The sequence below is a fragment of the Netta rufina genome, assembly GCF_964035555.1.
Source record: "Netta rufina genome assembly, chromosome: 3".
Lineage (NCBI taxonomy): Eukaryota > Metazoa > Chordata > Aves > Anseriformes > Anatidae > Netta > Netta rufina.
Window position 1 is genome coordinate 96,844,633 of NC_140125.1, and position 24,367 is coordinate 96,868,999.

General features: G+C 42.1%; 1 protein-coding gene across 1 annotated transcript; it reads left to right on the plus strand.

Annotated features, from left to right (window-relative positions):
- The first annotated feature begins 1,144 nt into the window (after positions 1–1,144).
- LOC311208048 (uncharacterized protein) lies at positions 1,145–23,760 on the plus strand. The gene is made up of 15 exons (XM_084284465.1): positions 1,145–1,277; positions 4,062–4,132; positions 5,200–5,313; positions 6,294–6,345; positions 7,853–7,985; positions 8,599–8,740; positions 9,596–9,727; positions 10,930–11,033; positions 12,261–12,302; positions 15,052–15,157; positions 16,047–16,098; positions 16,362–16,494; positions 17,896–18,037; positions 20,799–20,930; positions 21,780–23,760. Exons 3-15 carry the CDS (start codon positions 5,227–5,229, stop codon positions 21,900–21,902), a joined length of 1,380 nt encoding a protein of 459 aa, XP_084140591.1. The 5' UTR covers positions 1,145–1,277; positions 4,062–4,132; positions 5,200–5,226; the 3' UTR covers positions 21,903–23,760.
- The last annotated feature ends 607 nt before the right edge of the window (positions 23,761–24,367 follow it).

The following is a 24,367-nucleotide window of genomic DNA, read 5'->3' on the forward strand; positions in this document are numbered from 1 at the left end:
TTTTTTTTCAGTACTTCTTCATCTGAGGCCAAGGCTGTGCCTAATTACAGTTATATCTCAGTCAGTGCTAGCAAATTGTGCACTCAAGTGCACCTGTAGGCATAAAGAGAAGTCAAGTAGAATATGTCCTTATGTGAGTTATTCATGTGTGTGTGTAAGGTGGGGCCATCCTGTAAAATTTTATTACTATTGTAAGAAGGATTTAAAATCATAATTATAATAAAGCATGTCCCTTAGTGCTGTCAAGCCTATAGGTAAGTTAAGCAAGAGAGTGAATTTCCTGAAAATAATTGTGCAGGAAAAACTCTTAACACACCTTATTTGCAGCTTAATTCTGTAAGAGATGTGCACCTGTAAATAAAATCGCATATTCCACAGAGGTGAGCTGGCTGGTACAGGACGTGAGTTGGTTTAAAGCAGTGTGGGGCAGAGGGCACAAGCAGTTCAAGGAGCCATAAGGACATTATGGGCTCCATGGAGCAGGGGGCTGGGGACACTGTCAGGAGCAGGCAGACAAATGCAGAGTTGCTGTACCTGGTGCAGAAGTCTTTTTCTCTGTGCCCATTTTGGGTTTCAAAACAGAACTGGTATTTCCCATCAGTTCTCTACTGTTATACTCCTGACTCCCGAGGGAAGAGCTAGCAGCTAGGTGGGTGATGTCTCTCCCTCTGGGATAGTGGGGACTTGTAGGGCACATGGTGACATGGTTCACCTTCAGCCATGAGAGATCTGGGAGCAGAGCTCTGATGTTTTGTATTGTGTTACTGCTTGGAGGAATAGTTGTAAAGGAAATTAATCTCCTCACCCCTGATTTCAGCATCATTACCAGCACTGTTCTGAGAAAGCCTTGAGTTTCTATAAATATTAGGATCCCTTCTGTGATGTCTGGAGGAAAGCTGAGAAGATATGAGGAAAGATGATGCTAAGGAGAGGGTTTTCAGCTACTAAATATTCTGGAAATCCAAAAATTGCCTGGTTATTAATGACATGCTACTTTCTCTTTTTAAATTCTCTTTTCATGGGGGGAGAACCACATCCCCTGAGGAGAACGGTGCAGAGGTTGGAAGTGTGAAGGGGAAAATAAGAAAAAATTCTAGATGATGATGACAGCTTGGAAATTGCCAAGAAGACACAATCTAAAGGCTGCAAACCAAGCAGGAGAGAGAAAGGGAGCAAGCTAGAGGGAACTTGAAGAAAATCTCAAAGCAGCGGATGTGCTTCCCAGGAGCTTAGTGTGCTGTTAACGTGCAGAGATCTATAAAAGCAACGGCGAGCAGGTAATACCCTGGGGATATCTTGCAGATAATGGCAATGCTATCTTTTGTAAACAACATGTCCCTGGGTTTATAAGATAGGCTGGTTGTGTACCTGTCCAGCCTGGTTCAGTGTGTGTAACTCAGCGTGGAGAAATGTTTTATGGGACACGATGAAGTGCACCAAACACATGCAGCACTGGTTTGGAAAAACAACAATCAAGTGTTTTAAATCATATGAAACTCCAGAGCTGCCCTTTATATTCACAGCAAGGCAGGGCTGGGCATATCTCTGCAGGTCTTATTAGTCCCGGCTGAGGCTCCCTTCTCTACAAGCCCTCTTTCCCCTGTTAATTCAGTAAGACACAACAGTCTGTGTGTGCATCTATCTCCCTTACATTTTACATATTGGCTCATAATTTTAAACATAGCTCCAACTCAAACTAATGTAAGTCTGACATGTTTTATGTAGAGAGGAAAATCCACAAAGCTTGATGACAAAATATTTCTATGCTTTGTCAGGAAATTTTTAGGTTGGATATTAGGAAAAACTTCTTTACTGAAAGGGTTGTTAGGCGTTGGAATGGGCTGCCCAGGGAAGTGGCTGAGTCACCATCCCTGGAGGTCTTTAAAAGACGTTTAGATGTAGAGCTCAGTGACATGGTTTAGTGGAGGACTTGTTAGTGTTAGGTCAGAGGTTGGACTAGGTGATCTTAGATGTCTCTTCCAACATAGACTATTCTGTGATTCTGTGATTCTGTGAAATCAGTATGATGTCTGGAAAAAAAAAAAAAAAAAGAAAAAGATTATTATATATATTTATTTATGTCTCATTGTTTTGAAAGAAGACACCAAATGGGAGCTGCTGATGGCCAGCAGCAGCAGCAGCTGTGGTGAATGTTCACTCCTAAATCATCGGGGTATATCTGAGGTGTCCCCTAGCCTTAACTCCTGGGTCATCAATCTGAACCCAGAAGATCAGATGCCATCAGGCATGCAAGATAGAAATCCATCTACCTTTTGAGTGCATACTGCTGGCTTTGGCTTGGATACCAGCTGTGGCTCAAGTGCTTGGTGAGGGACACCTCCTGCCTGGATGCAGACAAATTTAAAGGAGGCTAGACAGATGGACTATATGTAAGTGTCTACAAGGCTAGGTGAGATGAGTTTTACCCCAGTTGTCTACACTGTGATTAACTTTGATGCTCAAATTCATGTTTTCTTACCTTGCATTCTTTTAATACAGTGGGATTAAAGCCATGTAGGAGTAGTCACTAGACCTGCTGGGATATTTCCTACAGTTCTGGGCTTTGTCAAAGCCAGGTTTGCAAAAGAATGGGCAGCACTCTACCTAAGACTGAGTTGGCATGTGTGCACACTTCACCAGCCACACCTCGGTGCACAGGTCTGCGCAGAGAAACCTTCAATCTCCTGCATTATCCCAGGTTCTGGGTGATAAGTCATATTTGTCCAACAATGCTGGAGACACATCACTTAGCGTGTAAAAAAAAAAAAGCTAAAAGCAAATGTCAGCACTTCCAGAAGCCTAGAAGGGAAAGTGGTAATTTCTTAAGCAAAATATTCTTATGCAGAGTTCTGTTTCATTACAAAACAGGAACAAATTACGAGCAAAATGTGGGTGACTCGTGGTAGGCTTCCACTGCTGTCATCTGGGGCTCTCTGAGGCATGGTCAGAGCTGCAGAACACCCTGCAGGGCCGGCACCTGGCCTCACCGGAGCAGCAGCAGGAGGCTGGTGGATGCCCTGGGACACACACTGCAATGTGCACACCTCAACTAAGCACCTCCTAAAAGACAAAACTGGGATGTGGTGACCATTTTCATGACTCTTCCTTCTGTTCTAGCTCTCAATAATTCTGCTTATTTATTGTCAAACATGGACCATGTTGGTCTAAACAGGCACCAGTGGTGGAAATTGGTGGGGTGATCATTTTCAGCCATACAGCAGCAAAGTATATCTGCAGGGAGGACCTGAACAAGAGACCTGTACTGCAACAACTCACTTATTTGTTTGACTGCAGTTATAACCCTCTCTGTGTAACACAAGACGAATATCCGGGCTCGCAGTCAGACTCAGGGTGATTCAGCAGATTTTCACATAGCACGACAGCTTGCATGTGATACCTATAGTAGTTTTAGCCAGATAGATTAGACAGCAGGACAGGGCAAAGGAGTTCATGCTGTGTTGACTCTTTGGAGTCAACAGAGTTCTCAAAAGGAAACAGGAGATTACTCTTCTGATTCCAACCTCTGCTGCCTCATCAGTCACCAGCTACATCCTTTTTCACCAGGTCAAATCCAGAGAAATACCTTTGACAGAAACAGAAAAAAGAACACTTCTATGTCCAGGCATGAAATTCATCAGAAAAAGTGTCCTTAAGAAATATCCCCCATCACTAAAGGAAGGGAAGGACAGTTATGAAGGATTTAAGCAGAATTACCCAATACAACATGCATAAAGATGTACAAAACTATGAAATCATAAAGAATTTAAATAAAATTTTGATTGCTATTACAGCATCTTTTTAAATCTTGGAAGCTTTTTGGCAGCTCTGATTATTTTTAGCTAGCAGACTGTCAAACAATGAAATTAGGAAGCACACAATTTCTGTCACCATAGTTTTCCCAAACAATCATGACCTCTCGTGAGTCTTACATTAGTGCACCATCAGCATTAGTCAGGATTTTTTTTCCTTTAGATGAGAAGTGATTAGACTTAGTTGTTTTAATTAGCTTAAGAAATAGGAATTTCACAACAGCAGAGAAGTGTCTGTAATTCTCTTTGTAGGAGGGGCTAAAACCTTTATAATCACACGGCAAAGCTACTGAGAGCTTAGAGAGGGATATACTCCGTACAAGGTAAGCTTTTGGGATTTTGGCATGCATGGGGAATTAGTGCACTTGACACGAAAGTCAGTGAATTGATTTTGTGGATTAAAGTCCTGAATGTGCTTTACTAACTTGGTTATGTGCATCAGATATTTAGTTATTAATCAACTGCTTTCTAGGTACACAGACTCAAGAAAGAGCAATTTAGATTTCAGATGTGTGAATGAAGTGCTTCCTATTTTAGGGAAGATGTCACGCTCCTTACAAGGGGTATATGTTTTGTTGTACCCATTTGCTTTTTGCTGCTGTTAACGCTCCAGCTTTGTTGTTGACATGGTGTTAATAAACGTGATGTGAGTATGAACTGGGCACTGCCTGCAGGTTCACTACATTTGCTGTGCACTGGTTCTGAATGGGGTAGATGCCGTGTGTCTGGGGACAGTTGTTGCTTTAAACTCCTGCAAGAGCTGGGGTTGAACTGAGCAGATATTTTACTCTGTCTCTGTCTGTAGTGACAGCCAGTTTTATGTTACCAAATTAAAAATTAAATTCCATGCCTTCAGGCACTTGCCTGAAGAAATGAGAGGAGTGGAGACTGTTGTGAATGAAACTGAATGCATACATGTGGGGGAAAAAGCCTTCCTGTCACTTTATAGGGGAGCCTAATGGCTACTGGAGAAACTAGGGCAATCATTCACCTGATATTGTCTGCCTGATTAAATAGTAAACTGTATCCTGAATTAAGGCCAAAACAAATAGAGCAGTGCATATCACAGTCCCTGCTCTTTGGTCAGAACAAAAGACTTTGGCCTGGATGTGGTCTTTGACTTGCATGGTCTCTGACATGATCTGGTCACTCTCGGTTCACAGTTCTGCTCCACTAACCTGCACATATAAAAGACATCTCAAGGCAAAATCATGCAGTGCAACCTCTCAGTGTATTCTAACTTTTATCTCCTCTGCTGATTTGATGACAGACCTGGATCATCGAGCACTGGTTTCTAACAACAATTTTGACCAATGCTTGAGAACCAGTTAGAGACTCAAGGACAGTGTTCTGAACCTTCTTCATTTTAGTTCTTACTTCTTTATTGTAGGTAGTAGGAAATCAGACACGTGGAAACATGTCTGGGAAACCAAGGCTGCACTATGTCAATGCACGTGGCCGAATGGAACCCATACGGTGGCTACTGGCAGCGGCTGGAGTTGAGGTTTGTCTATAGTTTTTATACTTCTTATACTAAAAGCATGCGGTAAATATGCATTTTTAATGATCAAAAATGAGACTGAGCAGCAGTTTCAAGTTCTGCACTTAGTGCACAGCAGTGACCAAGCAAACGATGACCACTAACACACCCTTAGCAGGGGACAAGTTGCTGTTTCACTTCCAGGCATCTTGTGCCAAGTCTGCTTTTAACGCTATAAGTGCATCTCCCATGTAGCCACTGAAACAAAACATTTAAAACCACAGCAGCAGAACTTGGTTTCCTAAGCACTGATTACAGCAGTCAAGCACTTTGACTTCTGAAGGCCTCTAGTTAAATCCCCATGTCCAAAACAGCATATATATTATGACTATTACAACGTTGCTTGCTCCTGAAGTACTGTGTATTATAAAACACCCATTAATTGTTTGTATCTGTAATGATTTCTGATATCAAAATGGAGAGGGAGTGTGGGGATCTGTGAGTTTTAAGAGCTGTGTTTTTTTCATCACTGCGATGAGCTGCATGGAGCACATGGTCTCTTCATGCCTGCTTTGGTCAGCTTATGGTAAAGGAACTCTAACATGGCTGTACTGTTGCAGTGCAAATTTACCTGTCCCCCTCCCTGCAACATCTCTTGCCAGCCCCAAGAACAGAAGAGTCATGGTGGTGGTTTGCTCAGAAGATAGGGCTTTGTGCCTTCTGGTCACCCCAGGGTTAGCCAAAATCTTGCATGCACACAACTATGAAACATGGAGGTGAAGGATGAGGAGAGTAAGGCAAAGGCAAAACATATATTTTTAAACCTGATTTACTTTTTAAAGAAAAAAAATATATTTTTTTTTAAGAAAAAAAAGTTTTGTTTTGTTTTGTTTTTTTAAAAGAAAATTCCCAACAGCGCAGCTGTTTGAACCCTCATTGTCTCTTGACAAGCAGAACTTAAAACATGCAGTAACAACATAACTTTTCTTCTTTATTCTCTGAAGTTTGAAGAAGCCTTTCTGGAAACAAAGGATGACCTGAAAAAGTTGCAGACAAGTAAGTTTCCTTCACTTTTTAATTAGATAATAATAATTAGAATTGTTTGTCTTAGGACACCTAAGGAAACTTATGTCTCTTCAAAGGATAATGTAGACTGGATTGAACAGGTGGTATCACAGATGCCCACTGCAGTGAGCATCTCCTCTGGAGCCTGGCCCATGTCCAGGAGGCTTTTGAAGATCTCCAAGGAGGAGACTCCACAGCCTCTCTGGGCAGCCTGTGCCAGTGCTCAGTCACCTGCACAGTAAAGATGTGCTTCCTGATGTTCAGGTGGGCACTCCTGTGTTTCAGTTTGTACCCACTGCCTCTTGCCATATGATAATACATTTTTTGTAATCAGATCATCTTGAAATTCATTAGCATTTTAGGTTGCCTACAAAGCTGTTGTTTTATAATCTGTATGAAACCAGAGTTCCGTATTTCTGAGTTTAACATGTACTTCTGACATGTACTTGTTTCCTGAGGCAACTGTTCAACTTGCTATCTTTAGCTTCCATCTTTGTGGGACTGATTCTCATATTTCCTCCAAAGGAAAAGACATGTCTGTGCTCAGCTAATCCAGTCCACTCGGCTTTTCAAAGAAATCTGAGCTTGGGTTGGCATTTGCAGCCCCACTGTCCTTCAGGAACAATGAATTTATTCCCCCCTCTGCCACCTGCTAGCTTTCAAAAAGCACAGCAGTATTTTGAGGCATGAGCATAAAAGAAGATAACTTTAATAGCAAACTTTCTGTGCATGCCTACCTTGCAGCGGATACAAAGATGGACACGGTTGGTCAGTTAGCTGAGTCAGGAAATGTGATTCCATGAAACAAATACTCTGACATGCTGCTATGAGCAGTTTCTGGCAGTATTTTGACTTCTTCCTTCCTAGAAAGAGCTTTCTGCAGACTAGTAAGGGACTTACACAGCTACGATCTCACACCAAGAAGTATTTGGCTCTTGCTGGAATCATATGAAACTCCATTCATTATTCCCTGCTTCAGGCCTATCTGTACAGGTGTTTGTTTCTGTATAATGTCAATATAGTAGTCACAAAGATAAATATTAGCATGTATATTAACGTTATACATTGACAAACCCTTAAATAGTCCAGGTTTCCAAAATACTTAATAGCACATAACAAAAACTGGCTCATTGTGGGTCAGATCCTTCAGTCCTTCCTATCTGTATTAACCACATAAATAAATAAATAAATAAATAAATAAATAATATGAGTTAGGGCCATGCAGTGCGGGACTTGCCTTTTTCACTGGCTACTGAAAGTTCTGCATTTGGGTCCTTCATCAGAGGTGAATAGACTTCAGGAAGCTGACTGCTATAATAGTCAGTTATTAACATTTCACTAATGGTTCTTGGCTTCATTGGAAGCTACTTCCACACCATGAGAATGAGAAGGTGTACCACAAATCAAAAATAACATGGGCTGGTTCCTTTCCCACATATCTACTGATGGTGCTCATTCAGAGACTAAATATCTCCTTGTCTCGTCCCCTTTTCCCCAGATGGAGACCTGCTGTTCCAGCAAGTGCCCATGGTGGAGATCGATGGGATGAAGATGGTGCAGACCAGGGCCATCCTCAACTACATTGCAGGGAAATACAATCTCTATGGGAAAGACCTGAAGGAGAGAGCACTGTAATGTACCAGTACTACCTTTGTTTGTCAGACTGCAGCCCATGCTACCTCTCTGTGTAACACACGAATATCCCCGGTCACATTTAGACTCGGGGAGATTCAGCAGGTTTTCATGTAGCATGTGTTGAATGTGACTGTTGGTGATGACTACAGTAAGAGTAACCATATAGATAAGATAGGCAGAATGGTGCAAGGGAGTTTGTGAAGAACAGAGGTCAATGAAAAGACCAGAAATCAATCAGAGGTCAATGAAAAGAACAGAGGTCATCAGAAAAATAACCGTCAGTACTATAGGGGAGCCATGTTTTTACCTCAAATATTTGTAAATGTTTCAAGTTGATCAGCCCAGGTAAACACATTTCAAGATAATTGTTAGAAATTGTACAGACTCGCTGTTTAAAAGAACATCTGATTTGATTTTTAACATAGGTTTAGATAACACATATGCCAATTCTGTATTGAGTGGTTTGAAAAAAGTTAATGTAGTGAAGTATCATCCCTGGTGAAAAATTAAGAAGCACAGCCCTATAGTTTTGCAGTTATGTCAGTTCCTTTTGTGCTACTCAGACCTCTCCTGTGTTTGAATTGACCAACTGGATTTATTCCTTTCCAGAATTGATATGTATGTGGAAGGATTAGCAGATCTGAATGAGTTAATCTCGAGCAATTTCTTCCAACCAGCGGATAAAAAGGAAGAACATCTCGCTAGTGTTATGGACAAGGCCGCAAACAGATACTTCCCGGTCTATGAGAAGGTATGTGGCAAAGATGTAACAGCATAATTAATACTATTTTCTTGAAACTCTGTCCCTGATCTACGCAAACAATTTTTATTCAGGAAAACAGAAAGGACAAATTACCACTTAAATATAAATTCCATGGTTTTGCTGGGAGTAGGACAAGACTCCACAGAGGGGACAGAAGATGTTACAAATCTGGGAGATATGCAGAGCTGCAACAGCCCAGGACACAGTGAAATCCCCAGCTGTCTATATCAGTTGTTGCAGACAGAAGTCCTGATAGCATTGGCTTTTATATGAAATTTCCTTCTGAAGTACAAGACCCTCTGACCATTAGAAGCACTGCACCACACATACAGAACAAGCATTAGAGGTCCATCAGTAAAAAAGGAGGATGGCTAAGTTGGGTGGGTGTTGGAGAACCTGAGGCACAGTACCCCCAGTGCAATATTAACAAAATCAAAGCAGAAACAGGTGAGAAGTAAGGGAGCTACCCATAATTTGAAAAAGTCCAAGATTCTCTTTCTGTGCCCTGTGCTGAGTTCGAGCAACTTGCAAATACTGTGCAGTGATGGTTGTTTTCCATGAAGCTTAGCCTTCAATGCAGCAGCTCTAATTACAAGAGCTACAGAAGTGAAGGCAAGAGGGGTAGACCTGAACTGTCAGGAAAAAAATGAAGAAGAGAAAGGACTGATGTATAATGCCTAGGATGACACTGTGGTCAAATTATCTGTTTGTACTACAGATGTTCTTATTGTGCTTCCTTGCTTCAAGGATAACTCCACGCAGTGTAGGACCTTACTATGAAGATATATTTAATCACACACTTACAAATTACATCTGTTTCTGGTCATTGTTCCTTGTTTTTAGGTTTTGAAAGGCCATGGACAAGACTTTCTTGTTGGCAACAAGCTTAGCAGAGCAGATGTGCAGTTACTTGAAACTATTTTATTGGTAGAAGAGTCCAAGCCTGATATACTTGCCAAATTTCCTCTCTTGCAGGTAATTAGACAATTTTAATGGAAGATAAAGCAGAACCATTGATTTAAACTGGCTGATAAATATGGGGGAGCGGGAGGGTAAGGAAAGAAGGGTTATTTGATTTTTATCTTATTTTTAACAAGCAATTTTAGCCAGCCAGAAATATTGATAGTTATTGCGGCCTTCTGTCACTAGAGCCACCAGGGCACTTAAAGGGATAATACGATGAAGCTGATGATTCTACGTTAGAATCATAGAATGATAAAATATCTTCCTGAGTTGGAAGGAATCCACAAGGATCATTGAATCCAACTCCTGGCTCCACACAGGAACACCCAAAAATCTGACCATATGCCATTGTCCAAATGCTTCTTGAGCTCTAGCAGGCTCGGTGCCACGACCACTGCTCTGGGGAGCCTGTCTTAGTGCCCGACCACCCTCTCAGTGAAGATGCTTTTCCTGATACCCAACTTAAAACTCCCCTGTCCCAGTTTCATGCCATTCCCTCGGGTCCTGTTGCTGTCCCCAGAGAGCAGAGCTCAACGCCTGCCCCTTCTCTCCCCTCGTGAGGGAGCTGCAGGCTGCCATGAGACTTCCCCCAGCCTGCTCTGCTCTGGGCTGAACAAACCGAGGGACCTCATACATCTTCCCCTCTAGACCTTACACCATTTTGGTTGCCCTCCTTTGGATGCTTTCTAATAGTTTTATGTCCTTTTTACACTGTGGTGCCTCAAACAGCACACGGTACTCCAGGTGAGGCTGCACAAGTGCAGAGCAGAGCAGGGCAATCCCTTCCCTCAACTGGCTAGCAGTGCTGTGCTTGATGCACCCCAGGACCCCTTTTGGCTGGCAGGGCACACTGCTGTCTGATGCTTAGCTTGCCATTGACCAGAAGCCTCAGATCCCTTTCCATGGGGCTGCCCTCCAGCCTCAACAGGTCTTCCTAATTTGCTATCATTAGCAAACTTGCTTAGGTAGTATGCATTTGAGTCCTGTGTCCTGATGATTTATAAAAATGTTGAAGAGAAATGGGCCTAAAACGAAGCCCAGGGGAACCCCACTAGTGATTGGCCACCAGCCTCATGTGACCACATTTACTATAATCCTTTACTATAATCTGCAGGATCAACCTGTGATGTTACTTTTACAGCATGGGTAGCATCTAAATGTCTGACAGTTACCATCATTCTTAAGTATAGTGCTGTTTTATTTTTGTTTTGTAGAGTTTTAAAGCAAAAACAAGCAATATCCCCAACATAAAGAAATTCCTGCAGCCTGGCAGCCAGAGGAAACAACCCATCCAAGAAAAAGATATACCAAGACTGATGCAAATTTTCCATTGAGCAGCAACCCAAACCCACAGAAACTCTATTTCATTTTCTCTGTATTTGCTGAGAATAGAAAAGTAAAACTAGTGAAAATGGTTAGTTTTTTTGATTACTCTTCAGCCTACTGCAGACACATTCAAAGTGAATCTACAACAACACACCAGGAAATAAAATCATTAACTGAACTAGGGGCTACACCGCATGAAACAAATTGTCTAAAATACTTAAGAGATTACCTGAAATAAAGTCTCACTATTTACATTTTAAAAAGTATGTTCAATGACTTCTTGCTGCTACTTATATACTGAAGGGGTCCCTTGTTCCTTCTGGCAACCGTAGTGTTGCTGGAATAGGAAGGGGGCTTAGCCCAAACAGTGGGCAATGTGCCCTTCCTGGGAAAAGCCAAGCGAAGCCTGCAGATTCTGGCTTTATGGAGATGAAATGTTTGGATTCAGCTTTCTTCTGAACTTAATATTCCTTGTCTTGGAGTATGTTGGGATCAGCGGTCCTACCGCACTTCTGTGTTGTCACTAGCTGTTCAAACTCTTGTATGGTAGCTTCACCAACATCTCCTTTAACAGACAGCCTGCTGTAGCAGCTAAGAGCACTTTGCACACATTTGATGGAAAGATGATTGCTTGTAGCCAGCTGTGAAGTTGGAAAACTATTATCAACAGAGGAAGGAGGGCTCTGGCTGGTGTCAGAATCATAAAATCATACAGGCTGGAAAAGACTTCCAAGATCATCTGGTCCAACCACCCCCCTACCACCAACATCACCCACTAAACCATGTCCCTGTGCTACCAGGACTTTGGCATTTGGAATTCTGTTTTGACTGATGTTAATTCATATTAAACTCGGTTATGAACTGTGCATTGCAATCACTGAAATCCAGGCTAGCAAGAAAGCTGAATACATAAACAGGCATTCTCTACATCAACCTGTTGTATGCAGCTGCCAACACCCTAAAAACAATTGCTCTGGCACTGCCAGCCTGAGATTGCAGCCTCTGAGCAATAAAACTCTTGCTATCTCTCACCTACTGACTTTTGAAGTAAAACACCAGACACCTGAAAACACAGGTTTCTGCACAAGCGTAACAGAGAGCCTCTGCCCCCCTGCAGCAGAAGCGTCCCACCCTCCTCCGGAGCCCATCCCCTCGGCTGCAGGGGCGGAGCAGCGGGGTCTGGATTGGGCTCAGGATCGGGCCCAGGACTGGGAGAGTGATCGGGAAAGGGATCGGGATCAGTCGGTGCAGCGGAGGCTCGGTGCGGAGGGTAGGGGTGGCGGTGGGCTGGGGGGACCAGGGTGGGGGGACGTGAGCCCGGTTTGGGGTCAGAGGCAGAGGCGGGGTCGAGGGGTCCGCTGCTCGGTAGGGTGGGCAGAGAGCACAGAGCTGCTGCTCTTCATGGATAAGTTTTAAAATCTCCAGGGGTGATTCGTCTTTCGCCTCTTGCGAGTGTCTCTTCCAGCTTGGGTGGTGGGAGGAATACTTCTCCATGCCGAGTGTTTGGCCTGGAGCCCAGTAGAAACCCCACACTGGTAAGCAATTATGGTCTTCTGACAGCCTGCAGAGCGAGTCGGGCACAGCGTTAGGAGGTTGAGCTGTGCGGGAGCTGTGTGCAAGGAGCCAGGCCTTGCAAGGAGCTGCCTGGGGGACACGTCAAGCTAGGAAGAAAGTTTAAGATCGGGCAGGTTACGAACATATGCTAAAGTTCGCTTATTTGCTTCACACTGGAAGGCCAGTGCATGAATTGTTTGGGACAAAATAACTTTATTTAAAAACAAACAAACAAATAAACCAAAATCAGAGATCGCAGCGGTAGCTGTCACTCTGGCACCTGCTTAGCTGAAGCCTGAGGAAGGTCTCGTGCACTAGGACATCTAGAAGGTTAAGGATTTCTCTTCAAGTCCATTATTATTCAAAAAATAATTTACCAACCTTGCTCCTGTTTCGTGACTCATTTGTTTCTCAGAGGAATGCTTGTTGCAGTGCAGTAACAGAATCACTGCAGTACTTTGCCACCACAAGGAAATGTTCAGCCTAAACCCCAAAGCAGTGCAATTTCTGGAAGACCTAAGCTTTTTCTCAGCTGCACAAAAGACTCAGCCCTAAGCCAGCCCCAGAAAGGAAATGTGATGGGCAAGTACAGCTTATGTTGATACTAGGACTTTTTTAGAACTTTTTCTTGCTGACATATCATCAGCTGTTCAGCTTTTCTTTCTTTTTTTTTTTTTTTCTTTTTTTTTTTGGAGTGAGGCACTGAGCTGACACTGGCAAGCAAGATGGATGTTTTTTTACTAGCTCTTCCTCTGCTTTGAGTTCAGGGAACTTTGTTCTTTCTGCTTAAGCAAGCCTGTCTTTGCAGTGTATTTCTCACATTTACTCCAAATGCTGGAGGTGGGAGTCCTTGTCCAGTGCTTGTCCAGACTGTGAAGGGTCCAAGTGCAGCTCTCCTCTCAGATGGAGTGGAGTTGATACTCCCTGAGCATGAAGGAATTAAGTATTTTTGAAGTACCAAAGTTTGAGAGCTTTTCATGTGGTGTAGTGTAACTCATGTGCTTATGGGAACTAGAAATGTAGTGTAGGGCATGTAGGGAAGGTGGTTGTAATAAGGCACTTCTCTAAATGCCTTGTCTATGCACTCTGTTCCTGTTCAGGTATTAGTTAGGTATCTGGCAGCTGTAGACTGATGAAAACTAAACATAAGACATAATCAAGTCTTCATTATCAAGTACATTTTTATGTTAAAGGAGAACTTTTCTGGAAGAGACTGAGGTGTCTGTGAATACAGGTATTGCCAGGGCTGGGTGTAAGCTGAGCAGAGGTTTTGAGGAGCATATTTTGGACTGGGGTGCCACAGTTTTGCAAAGCAATGGCTGTTCCTTACAGGGCATGTTGAAGGTACCACCCAACACAAGGGAGTTCAGTGGAGAAGACCTGACATGCAGTCTCCCCACTCACTGTTATACTGTTCATTTGTGCATCTTCATTGACAGCTTTGGTATTGTGGCCAGGGTTTCTACTTTGTGGCTCAGATGAGTGCTGTAAAGTCTGTACTCGAGTAATTGAACATGTCTGTAAAGAGATGAAACCTTGGTTTAATGATGAAACACTCTGCTAATCAGTCTGTGAGTTTGTCCTATTACCAAATCTGTTTTTATCTTCTGGTGATAAGAGTACAGTGATAACTTTGTTTTCTGCACCAGACAAGCTCCCCTTGGCTGCCAGGTTCAAACTACAGCATGTGAGTGTACCTGGTGTTAGTGAGACTTTGGAAGAACAATGTTTAATCCCCATGCCATTATCTGGTGGCCTTGCTGCTGGGAGCATTGATCAGGCTTTATCTATCCAATGGAGATCGTGGTCTCATTTGTTTGGTTTCAGCCTTAATTTTAAGTTTTCAGAGCCAGCAGGATATACATCCCTGTTTGAGTTTAACTGTTATCCATAAGATTGGAACAGGTCTTGAAGTCAGTCCATGTGCCCAATAATGGATATACTATGATTTGGCTAATGGTCAAAACAACTAGCTAAATATGGATATTAGCAGGCATGGTGGAATATATCTTGCTGTTATAAGCTCGTGCTTGTAAAGGCACAGCAACATAGAGGCCTGAAACTTCATAATGAGAGAGGTAAAAGTAAATGGCTATCCTAAACTCTATGTTCTCGCAAGCAGTTTCACATAGTACATTTTCTAGTCTGATATGACTTGGATGCTGTCACAAAACCCAACACCTACTGAATAGATTGAATCACTGTGAGGTTATTCTGTCACGATTCCATGTTGAATTGCTGCATGTTCTTCTGGTGATGTGCCCTAATGTTTTTTTTCTTCCACTAAATCCACAGGAACCTTGGTTGCATCAAGCCTGAATATCTAGGACTTGATTGCCCTTCTAGTTTCACATTCACCCAACTGTATTTAGTCGTTTGGAATGGATCATTTTATATACAAATAAAAATAATAATAAAAAAATAAACTATTTCATATATCTTCTTGAATCTGTCAGAAAGAACAACTCTGAAATCATGGCGGGGAAACCTAAGCTGCACTATACCTGTGGAAGGGGGAAAATGGAGTCAATCCGATGGCTGTTAGCAGCAGCTGGGGTTGAGGTTTGTACCTTTTTTAAACATTCATTATTTTAATAAAGTGATCTGATTAATCTGTGATTAAAATATGGATTCTGTTTTGGAAAGATTTTCAATGTACGTCTCTGCTTAGAGATATGCACAACATCACATTGTGATGCAGAATGCTTAGATTCAGTGACATACTCATACTGCATTTAAGATATTCTTTGATTTTAATATACAAAAATAATAAATTATTCATTTTTGAAACATACTTTATGCCGTCAAGATCTTAAATCACTGCTTATACTGTTTATAAGGTTTTCTGAATGCAAATTCTGAATTCCCCATGTCTTATGATTGGTCTCCACTGAAAGATCATGCATACCACATGAAGAACTTAGTGCAATCTCCAAACAAAGTGGTTTTCTTTTGTTGGTCAGGACCTGACTCGGATAAATCAGCAAAGCTGCCCTGAAGCCACTGGAGGGCTATCTTAGATTTGCATCAGCTGAAAGCTGTCCTAAGGCATCTTAATTTCTACATTCACTTTTTTGTTTGAATATAGTGGTTTGAAACTATTTTCTCAGAAACTTTCTATATTCCATTGGAAATGAATGTCTTTTTTAATGGTGCTTATTCATTGTGAGTGTTGCTGACAGAGAAGCTGAAGATCACGAGTGCTGAGGAAGCAGAGATCTTGCCCTCAATGAATTGTCCTCTTCATTTAAAAAGTAAAAAACCAAACCAAACCAAACCAAACCAACAACAACAAAAACATATATACAACAGCAGGGGGAAAGAGAGGGGTAAATACTGTGTATGAGAGGCATAACTTGTTAAAAATTTCAGAGTCCAGCTACCAGACTCCCTGCCACTTTCCCATTGTCTTTGAAGTTACACAATGGTGTTTTCTGTCTTTGCTTTTCAGTTTGAGGAACAATTCATAGAAAAAAATGAACACCTAGAAAAACTACGCAAAGGTGAGTCTGTAAACAGTCCCCTAAACGTAAGCTCACACCAATATAACAAAAGGAGTACTTCTTCTGACTTTGTTAGCCTGAAGTGAGATTTCTGTAAGATCTCCAGTGTGATGTGACCTGTAAAGAGGTTTGAGAGACCTGGTTGCATTGCAGAAGCTTTAGATTGCTCAGCATTAGAAATGTCTTGGTATGCTACAGATAATCTTTCTCAGAATTAACGTAGTACTACAGCTGCATGAGAAGTTTGCTTCTTTTGTCTCCAGATGGAGACCTGCTGTTCCAGCAAGTGCCCATGGTGGAGATCGATGGGATGAAGATGGTGCAGACCAGAGCCATCCTCAGCTACATAGCAGGGAAATACAACCTCTATGGGAAGGACCTGAAGGAGAGAGCCTGGTATGGTAACTGTACACACCATCTTCACTCATACTTTTCCACTTTTTTTAACATACAAGAAAAAAGTATTGCTTTGAAATGTCTGCATGTAGACATGCAAATAATCTGCTAGCACTTAGTCCCTTCAGATCCAGGGGCTGGGTAAGCAGCCTGTGATTGAGAAATGATTGTTTGTTGTCAACATAATGAGAAAGTTATGCCTGCTTTCAGGCTCATTTGAACTCACAGAGCAGAAGTGGTTTAAGTTGCTGGGCAACTGGAGGACCGTAAGGCAATTGTAATGGCTAAGGTTGCTTTTCGGTGGGTTTATTTTTTTTAGATGGAAAACAGTAGGGAAAACTACAGCTGCCTGGAGAAACTGAAGTGCTTTGAAAACAAAAATAAAGAAATGCTCAGTGACTTAATATCCCTGAAAGTTGAACCATTTGTTTCATAATATTCCTTTACCGTGTAAACTGTGGATACTTTTCGTTGTCAAAAGAACTAATGAAAAACTAAAAGTCATCACTCTTAAATAAATAAATCATGGAGAATGAAGTCCTTAACCTAATTGACTGCCACTGACAGTGAAAGGTTTATTCGGTAAAAATGGAGAGACAGCTCCAGAGATAGTGTTATTATGGTTATTATGGACAGTAATATCTCATCTGGAGTACTGCGTTCAGCTCTGGAGCCCCCAGCGTAAGAAAGACGTGGACCTATTCGAGGTGGTCTGGAGGAGGGCCACGAGGATGATCAGAGGGCTGGATAAGGGGTAATAGCTTTAAACTAAAAGATGGTAGGTTTAGATTAGATATAAGGAAAAGAACTGTTCGCCATGAGGGTGGTGAGGCCCTGGCACAGGTTGCCCAGAGAAGCTGTGGATGCCCCATCCCTGGAGGTGTTCAAGACCAGGCTGGGTGGGGCTTTGGGCAACCTGGGCTGGTGGGAGGTTTCCCTGCCCATGGCAGGGGGGTTGGAACTGGGTGTTCTTTAAGGCCCTTCCAACCCAAACCCTTCTGTGATTTAAACTGGCAATTGGCAGCCATTTGCTGTCTGAATCCTTTTCTGATCAGACCTCAAAACTATTTTCTCCTGTAGAGTGGTTTGCATACGTGTTCTTTTCTCCCACAGCATAGATAAATAGAATATCAGTGGAAAACAATGTGAACTCTACTTTGCATCAGCTGTAGTGTAGTTTATACTGTGTTGCAGACACTGTGGGTCTGTTTATAAAGATCTGTGCTTTGGAAGAAAGAAACCTGAGCTGGAATCAAAATGGAAGAACAAGAAAATGAACCAGTGTCTTACGCTGAATTCACTAATAAGCATAATACTCAGTGATCCATTCAGCATTGTTGTTTCAGAAAAATAACCAACATGGAATGTTCACATGATCAATGCTAAATTAAAATGTTTCAGGATTGATATGTATGTGGAAGGAACAACAGACCTGATGGGAATGATCATGCAGCTCCCTTTGCAGTCAGCCGAGATGAGAGAAAAGAATCTTGCCTTAATCATTGAACGAGCTAAGACCAGATACTTTCCTGTTTATGAAAAGGTAAGTGATGAATCAGCATGAGTCCACATAGCAGCCTCCCCATATAATCTAAAGGCAGGTTGTGACACATCACCTGGGGCTGTGTGATGGAAATTGCATTCAGGAATGGGAAAAGAAGGCCACGAAATAATACTGGGCTGATCTCAATACTGAGCATCTTTGCTGTCCTTAAGACTCCTCAGAGGGCATATTCTACTTGTTATGAGCAAAGACTGGACTTAGGTTATTTACATCTAGCTTAGTAACTGGTAGCTTACAGCATTTTGCACAAATGTCCCATTTAAATACCTGTGCCAGCCTTCAGAACTTACTTTCTAAAAGCGTACACACTCTTGCTGTTGAAAGTTAAATCTAACTGTGCATTATAATTAGTGACCTAATTCTGTGATCTTTCTCAAACCCATTGCTTTTGTAGAATTCACCTACAGATTATTATTGTCCTTTTCTAAATCGCTTTTAGGGCATCCTTAGGCATGCAACAAATAGGTTCTGCAAACAGGATGCATCTAGCTTAAAAGCATTAAAGCAATTATCTACTGGCTGGCACACACTAAGGAGGTGGCCTCTGATGAGCCACGAGGTAAAGCATTAGTATGCTTACTGCACTCGTGAAGCACATGAAGAGCCCCTCTTGGCTATGCAAGAGCTGGTCAGGAAGGGAAGAATTCTCCGCTGCTCCCCGGAACATAGCCTTGGTGTTGCCATTTCCTACCAACTTGCTGTTTGTTTTGTGTTTTGTTTTTCCATTTAGAATCTCTTATTTTTGTGTGTGTGTTTATTAACATTTTACCTTTTTGAATTCAGCTAGCGATGATTCCCATCTCACTTTCCTGCTCCTGTTTGCACCCTACACGACGGTGCTGTGCAGACTTTCTCACAGCCCTTTCTCACCGTGTAGTGGTTTCCTCCAAGTCTGTGCCAAGGGTACACAGCTGCATTGGTTCAGAGCTGGGGTGGGTGCCTGGCTCAATCCCTCATTCCCTAGGAGGAATATGGGGAGAGGCTATAGAGGAGATCAGGGATATATGGGGGTTTCAAGAGCAAATTCGTCATGGGATCTGCTACTAAGAGCTAGCTCTGGGAAATCAGAATTATTTTGGAGGGTTGTTTATACAACTTTCTGGGACACAGAAATATGCCCTTTTTCTAATGTCTTTGCTCCTGCATGAAAACATCTGGCATCTATTTGGGAAATTTCTAATTTGTGTCACATGGAACAAACCACATTGTCTGTTACTTCATGTACCATTCAAAACAAACAAACAGAAAAACAGGACTTGGTGCAGCTTTGTGTGCGTCTTTATCAGAGCCTTAGGTTGTGCACGCAAAACGCACAGAAGCTGCCCTGTGATGAGACTGCACATCAACTACATAAGCCAGCGCTCCTGTAACCACACAGCTGCATTTCCACACCTGTGGAATACTGTGCTGGGAGAGACTGATCGCACACAGCAATCTTTCAAAGATTTGAGGTCTGGTAACATAAAGAAAAATTGCTAAAAAAAAAAAAAAGGCAAAATTACATTACATTATTCTCCAAACCTGTGCCTACTTGCCACAGGCAATTGTTATGGTATATCTGGTGTGTGTGCCTAGTGGGGGAAAGTCTTTAAAATAGTCCTTATTCACTGGTGTTAGACACAGCTAAACTTTGCATGATTTTTAACCTAGCTAATTTCATCAGAATGATTAATAACTTTCCTTCTGTACCGGCTGCTTAAGCAGTACATTGATTCATTGATTTGGCAGGCTTTGCAGTCCATACATTACACTGTCCTGACAGTAAAACCTCTGTAGCTAAAAGTAATGAAGGAATTGGCTCTGGGGACACAGGCTGGTGCCCTAGTCTCAGTGCATGCTTCCTAGTGGAGTGTAGCATCAGCGCAGTGTAGGCACAGATGTGTTTTCTTCTGCTTCAAGGGTGGTAATCTTCAAGAGGAGGGTAAGCTGGAGAGCTGGTAACTGCTTTGAATTGCTGTGCAGCAACATTCGCTGCAAAGTGTGTGTTACAGCTGCTAGTAGCTTTGCAGGACTGTGGTTCTGGCATCAGCAGGCTGCCAAGAGAATCCTTCAGTACAGGATGAAGGGTGCAAAGGCTGCGTTCCTTGGCTCCTGACCTACTTCAGACTGTAACCAGAAGTCTCACATTTGGCTGAAAACAACCAAGCAACTCCTCCACTCCACAGGCATTCATAGTTTTTTTTCTAAGATTTTGAACTGGGGCATTCACTAGTTTTGAAAATAGCTCATTGTTAGGGTGTAGCAGCAGCAGTTCAGGCTGTGCTGCCAAATATGAGGCTCTGGAGATTTCCCTGGTTGACTGCTGAATAATATTCTGCTGCTTCCTGCGGGGACAGTTTAACCATCTGGGAATTTAGGGGCTGTTTCTTCTTTTTTATTTTATTTTTATCGAAGTACATTACAGCTAAGCTGTCTTAACTACCTCTTCCAATTACTCCAGTCCTGCTTCTCTTCTGTGATTTGAGTCTTTCTTGTGGGACAGCAACCTGGGGTGACAGGTTAGAGTGAGTGATAAGCCCACATACACTGAAACATGAGTTCTGGTTCCATATTTTTTGTCATGAGAATACCTACTTTCTATCTTCGTAAGTCCTCGTATGGATTTGCTGTGCTGTGTATTTTTGTAGAAATCTGTCTGTAATAAAACATCTAGCTAAAATGATTGCATCCTTATTATTATTCATTTTTTCATTATTCATTATATTCATTATTCATTCATATTATTGTTCATGTTTTGTAGGCCTTAAAAGACCACGGTCATGATTATCTTGTTGGCAACAAATTTAGCTGGGCAGACATCCATCTGCTGGAAGCCATTCTAATGGTAGAAGAATGTAAGCCAGATATACTGTCTGCATTCCCTCAGCTACAGGTTAGTGATCATCTCATCTCAACACAGAACGTAACAAGCAAATTTCACGGCCCAGGTCTGAAAGCTAATTGATGTTTTTTGAAGCGTTGTGCTACATTGCTGGTAGCTCTCTGATCTACCACTGACTGTAACAAGCTGAACCCACTCACAGTGCTGCCCCCAGAGCTGCTGGGGGCTCACCTTTCTCCAGCTCTGCAGCCCACAGTTGTTCTCAGCTGGGAGGAATTCACTTACCATAAGATCACAGAATTATTAAGGTGGAAAAGACCTCTAATATCATCTAGTCCAACATTTAACCTAGTACTGAAGTACACCTCTAAACCATGCTACCAAGTTCTGCACCTACATGTCTCTTGAAAACTTCCAGGGATGGTGGACTCAATTGCTTCCCTGGACAGCCTGTTCTAGCACCACACAATGCTTTCAGTAAAGAAACTCCTCCTAATATCCAACCTAATATCCTACCGACTCTACCAATTCAGGCCTGCCACTGCTGCTTCCATGTCTTCAAGCACAGCAGTGAGCATCAGGAGGGGAGGTCCACAGCTTGTTACGTCTGCAGTTCCCATCCTTCTGCTTTTGCCAGCAAAGTTACATTTGGAAGAAATCATATACAATTACAGAATCTGTTGTGTTCCTTTTTTCTTGTCTTTTGTGGTGTTTAATATAATTTATATATATATGTATATAAAGTTAAAAATGCAGAGTGTTGAGCAGGCTATAAGTACCAATAACTTTCTCTGCTAAATAGGTATGGCTGAGAAGTAAAAAATCCAAGTCATCTGATTTTTAAGCTATAAAGGATTATAATATCCTCGCTCTCACTGGCTTTCTTGCTTCTTGTTACAGGCTTTTAAAGGAAGAATAAGCAACATTCCAACAATCAAAAAATTCTTGCAGCCTGGCAGCCAGAGGAAGCCACCAGCAGATGACAAGTATATTGCTAATGTGAGGAAAATATTCAATATCTAATTATGTGGCTGCTGAAGATAACACAACTATAGCATATTACCTGAGCTGTGCCTTATAAGTGCAAACTGTGTAGATGTATTCTGTGGCTGTAGTATTAATCTTTGAAAGAGAAGATAGTTTAGACTGGGATAAAAGGCTGTAGGACATGTTGATTTTACAAGGTAGTATTTTATTACCACCAGTTTTTACTACCACCAGCTATATGAAATAAAATATGCTAATATTCTATGTTTACTTAATTGCAATATTTCCAAAATTCAGTGTCCCCATGCTCTTTTTATTTGCTGTCTGTACTTTTAGAGCTACAGTTAAAAGCTATATAAATAACAAATATAAATTAGAACTCGTGATTTATGGGTGAAAGCAAGAAACTATTTTAATCCTCACATGAATCTCTTAGAAGAGATTTTGTTTCACTGAAAGATCAAAGTACATTTGTCTAATTAGTCCCATGTAGTTTTCATCCGTGCTACTTACACCCTTGCTCCTCCTCTTGTTGCTTGGCTGGATTGCCCCAGCGGGGAAAATGCTGCTCGACTTCGGTAAGATTTCATTTTCCCCAGTTACTTCTAAAGTAAAGAGAACTCTCAAGAGAACTGTGAGGCTGCTTACCTTTTCTGTAAAAGAGTTTATGAATGCTTTAAGCACTGTTGGGATAAAACTTGTTTCAGATTCTTTACCCTAATTTCACAGGAGCCATCACTGTCACAAATAGTACCGTAAACAATTCCTTCCTTTTTTTTTTTTTTCTTTCTCGGTAGGACTCAGACTGGTGAGGCAGAGAAGCCAGTGTAGAGACAGTGTTAGCCCAGCAGTTACCTCTTTTTCTGACTTGTTTAGGAGCCACATATTGTACCTCAGGTACAAACTGGAACAACCCCCTCACCTAGTCACTACCCACATTAGCTCCCAGCACTTTTTTATTTAGATCACCTGCTAGCTGGCAGCAGCAGTTTGAGCTGCTGCACCTCTGTTCCAAAGCAATGCAATAGTTACTGAACCCCTGCAGGGTCTGACACAGGGCATCGCCTCTGCATGCTGTGAGTGCTTGTGGTGGTGTTCCCTCCCCAACCACCCGCTTAAGCAGAGCATCTGGCCTAAGCAGGTAACATCATTGGCAGTCCTGATGGATGTCTGGTCGTGATGGCTGTATCCTGGATTCAGGAGAGACAGAAGACAAATAGCCAAGGGCTAATTTGAGCAGTGCATCCCCCTCCCAACTATAGTGCTGGCCAAATTAAGAAGGAAGTCCAACTCAAGCTCAATTTGGAACAAACTAACACCTGAATGCAAATATGACCAAGAGTCAATCATCTCATCTTATAAACAGTGAGCAATCCGAGAGCCTTTTGAGCTCTCCTGGCACAGCAGGGACACCTCCCAGGGTTACTTCTGCAGATTGAGAAGACCGTTATTGCCACAGGTTGGCTGTTAAGCAGACTGGGAAAGTAACAGCATGCTAACGTGCTGTAATGGCGCTTTGTGATCAAACTTTACACTGGCTAAGTAGCATAAAGGGTTTGTGTAATGCATATAAACCTTTAGACATAAGCTGTTGACCAAGTCTGGGACTAGAAGTGGATTCAGCCACACCTCTCTAGGCTCCTTTCCTCTTCAGCTCATGGAATTTAGAAAGCAATGGGGTCCACTCTGAACCTCCAGACTAAACGGGATGGCCTCCTTGATGTAAAATCGCCTAACCCAGTTCCTCACATAGTCTCTATGTAGCGTATGATGTCTTTCATTTAGTGTCTTTGAGTTGTATATAGCGTCTTTTACATAGTGTGCAACTAAGTGTATCGTCCAGCTATAATCAGGTGTACCTCGACATATGTTAAATCATATCAATAAACCATATTGCTACTTCTCTTTTCTGAGTGACGTGCACATCATTTCTTCCTGCGGCAATGCTCAATCCCCTATGGACACAAATCCCCTAGGGATACAGGACACTTGCTGAGATCACTGCTTACTTGGGCTGCACAGAAATTTAGGCAAAAGCTTCTGGATTACAGTTGGGCTTGGAGTCTAGCCCCTGTCCCCACGGGGTAATTCTGAGAATGTATGAATGGCTCAACTCTGTAGATGCTAAAAAATATAAAATCTTCTTACACTGAGGATCTAGCAGGCAACTGCAGGATGGTGTCCACATTTCAGCAGTAGGTTGCCAAAACTTTTTTAGTAGAGCTTAATGTAAGGTGGGACTCTTCTGTATCTACAGACAAATATCCAAATCAGCATTGGTCACCTAAGTTTGTAATTACAGTACATAACAGTTCAATTCCCCTGACCTGTCTTAAAGTTATAATTCAGGATTAAAAAAAAACAAACACATTTTACCTGTCTCGCTGCCATTGCACGTACCAAGGCCCCAAACTGAAATCCATAATACACCAGCTCAATCACCTGTAAGCCTTCCAACACCCAGAGGTGACTGGTACCAGCATTTGTTAGCAAAAGATTCA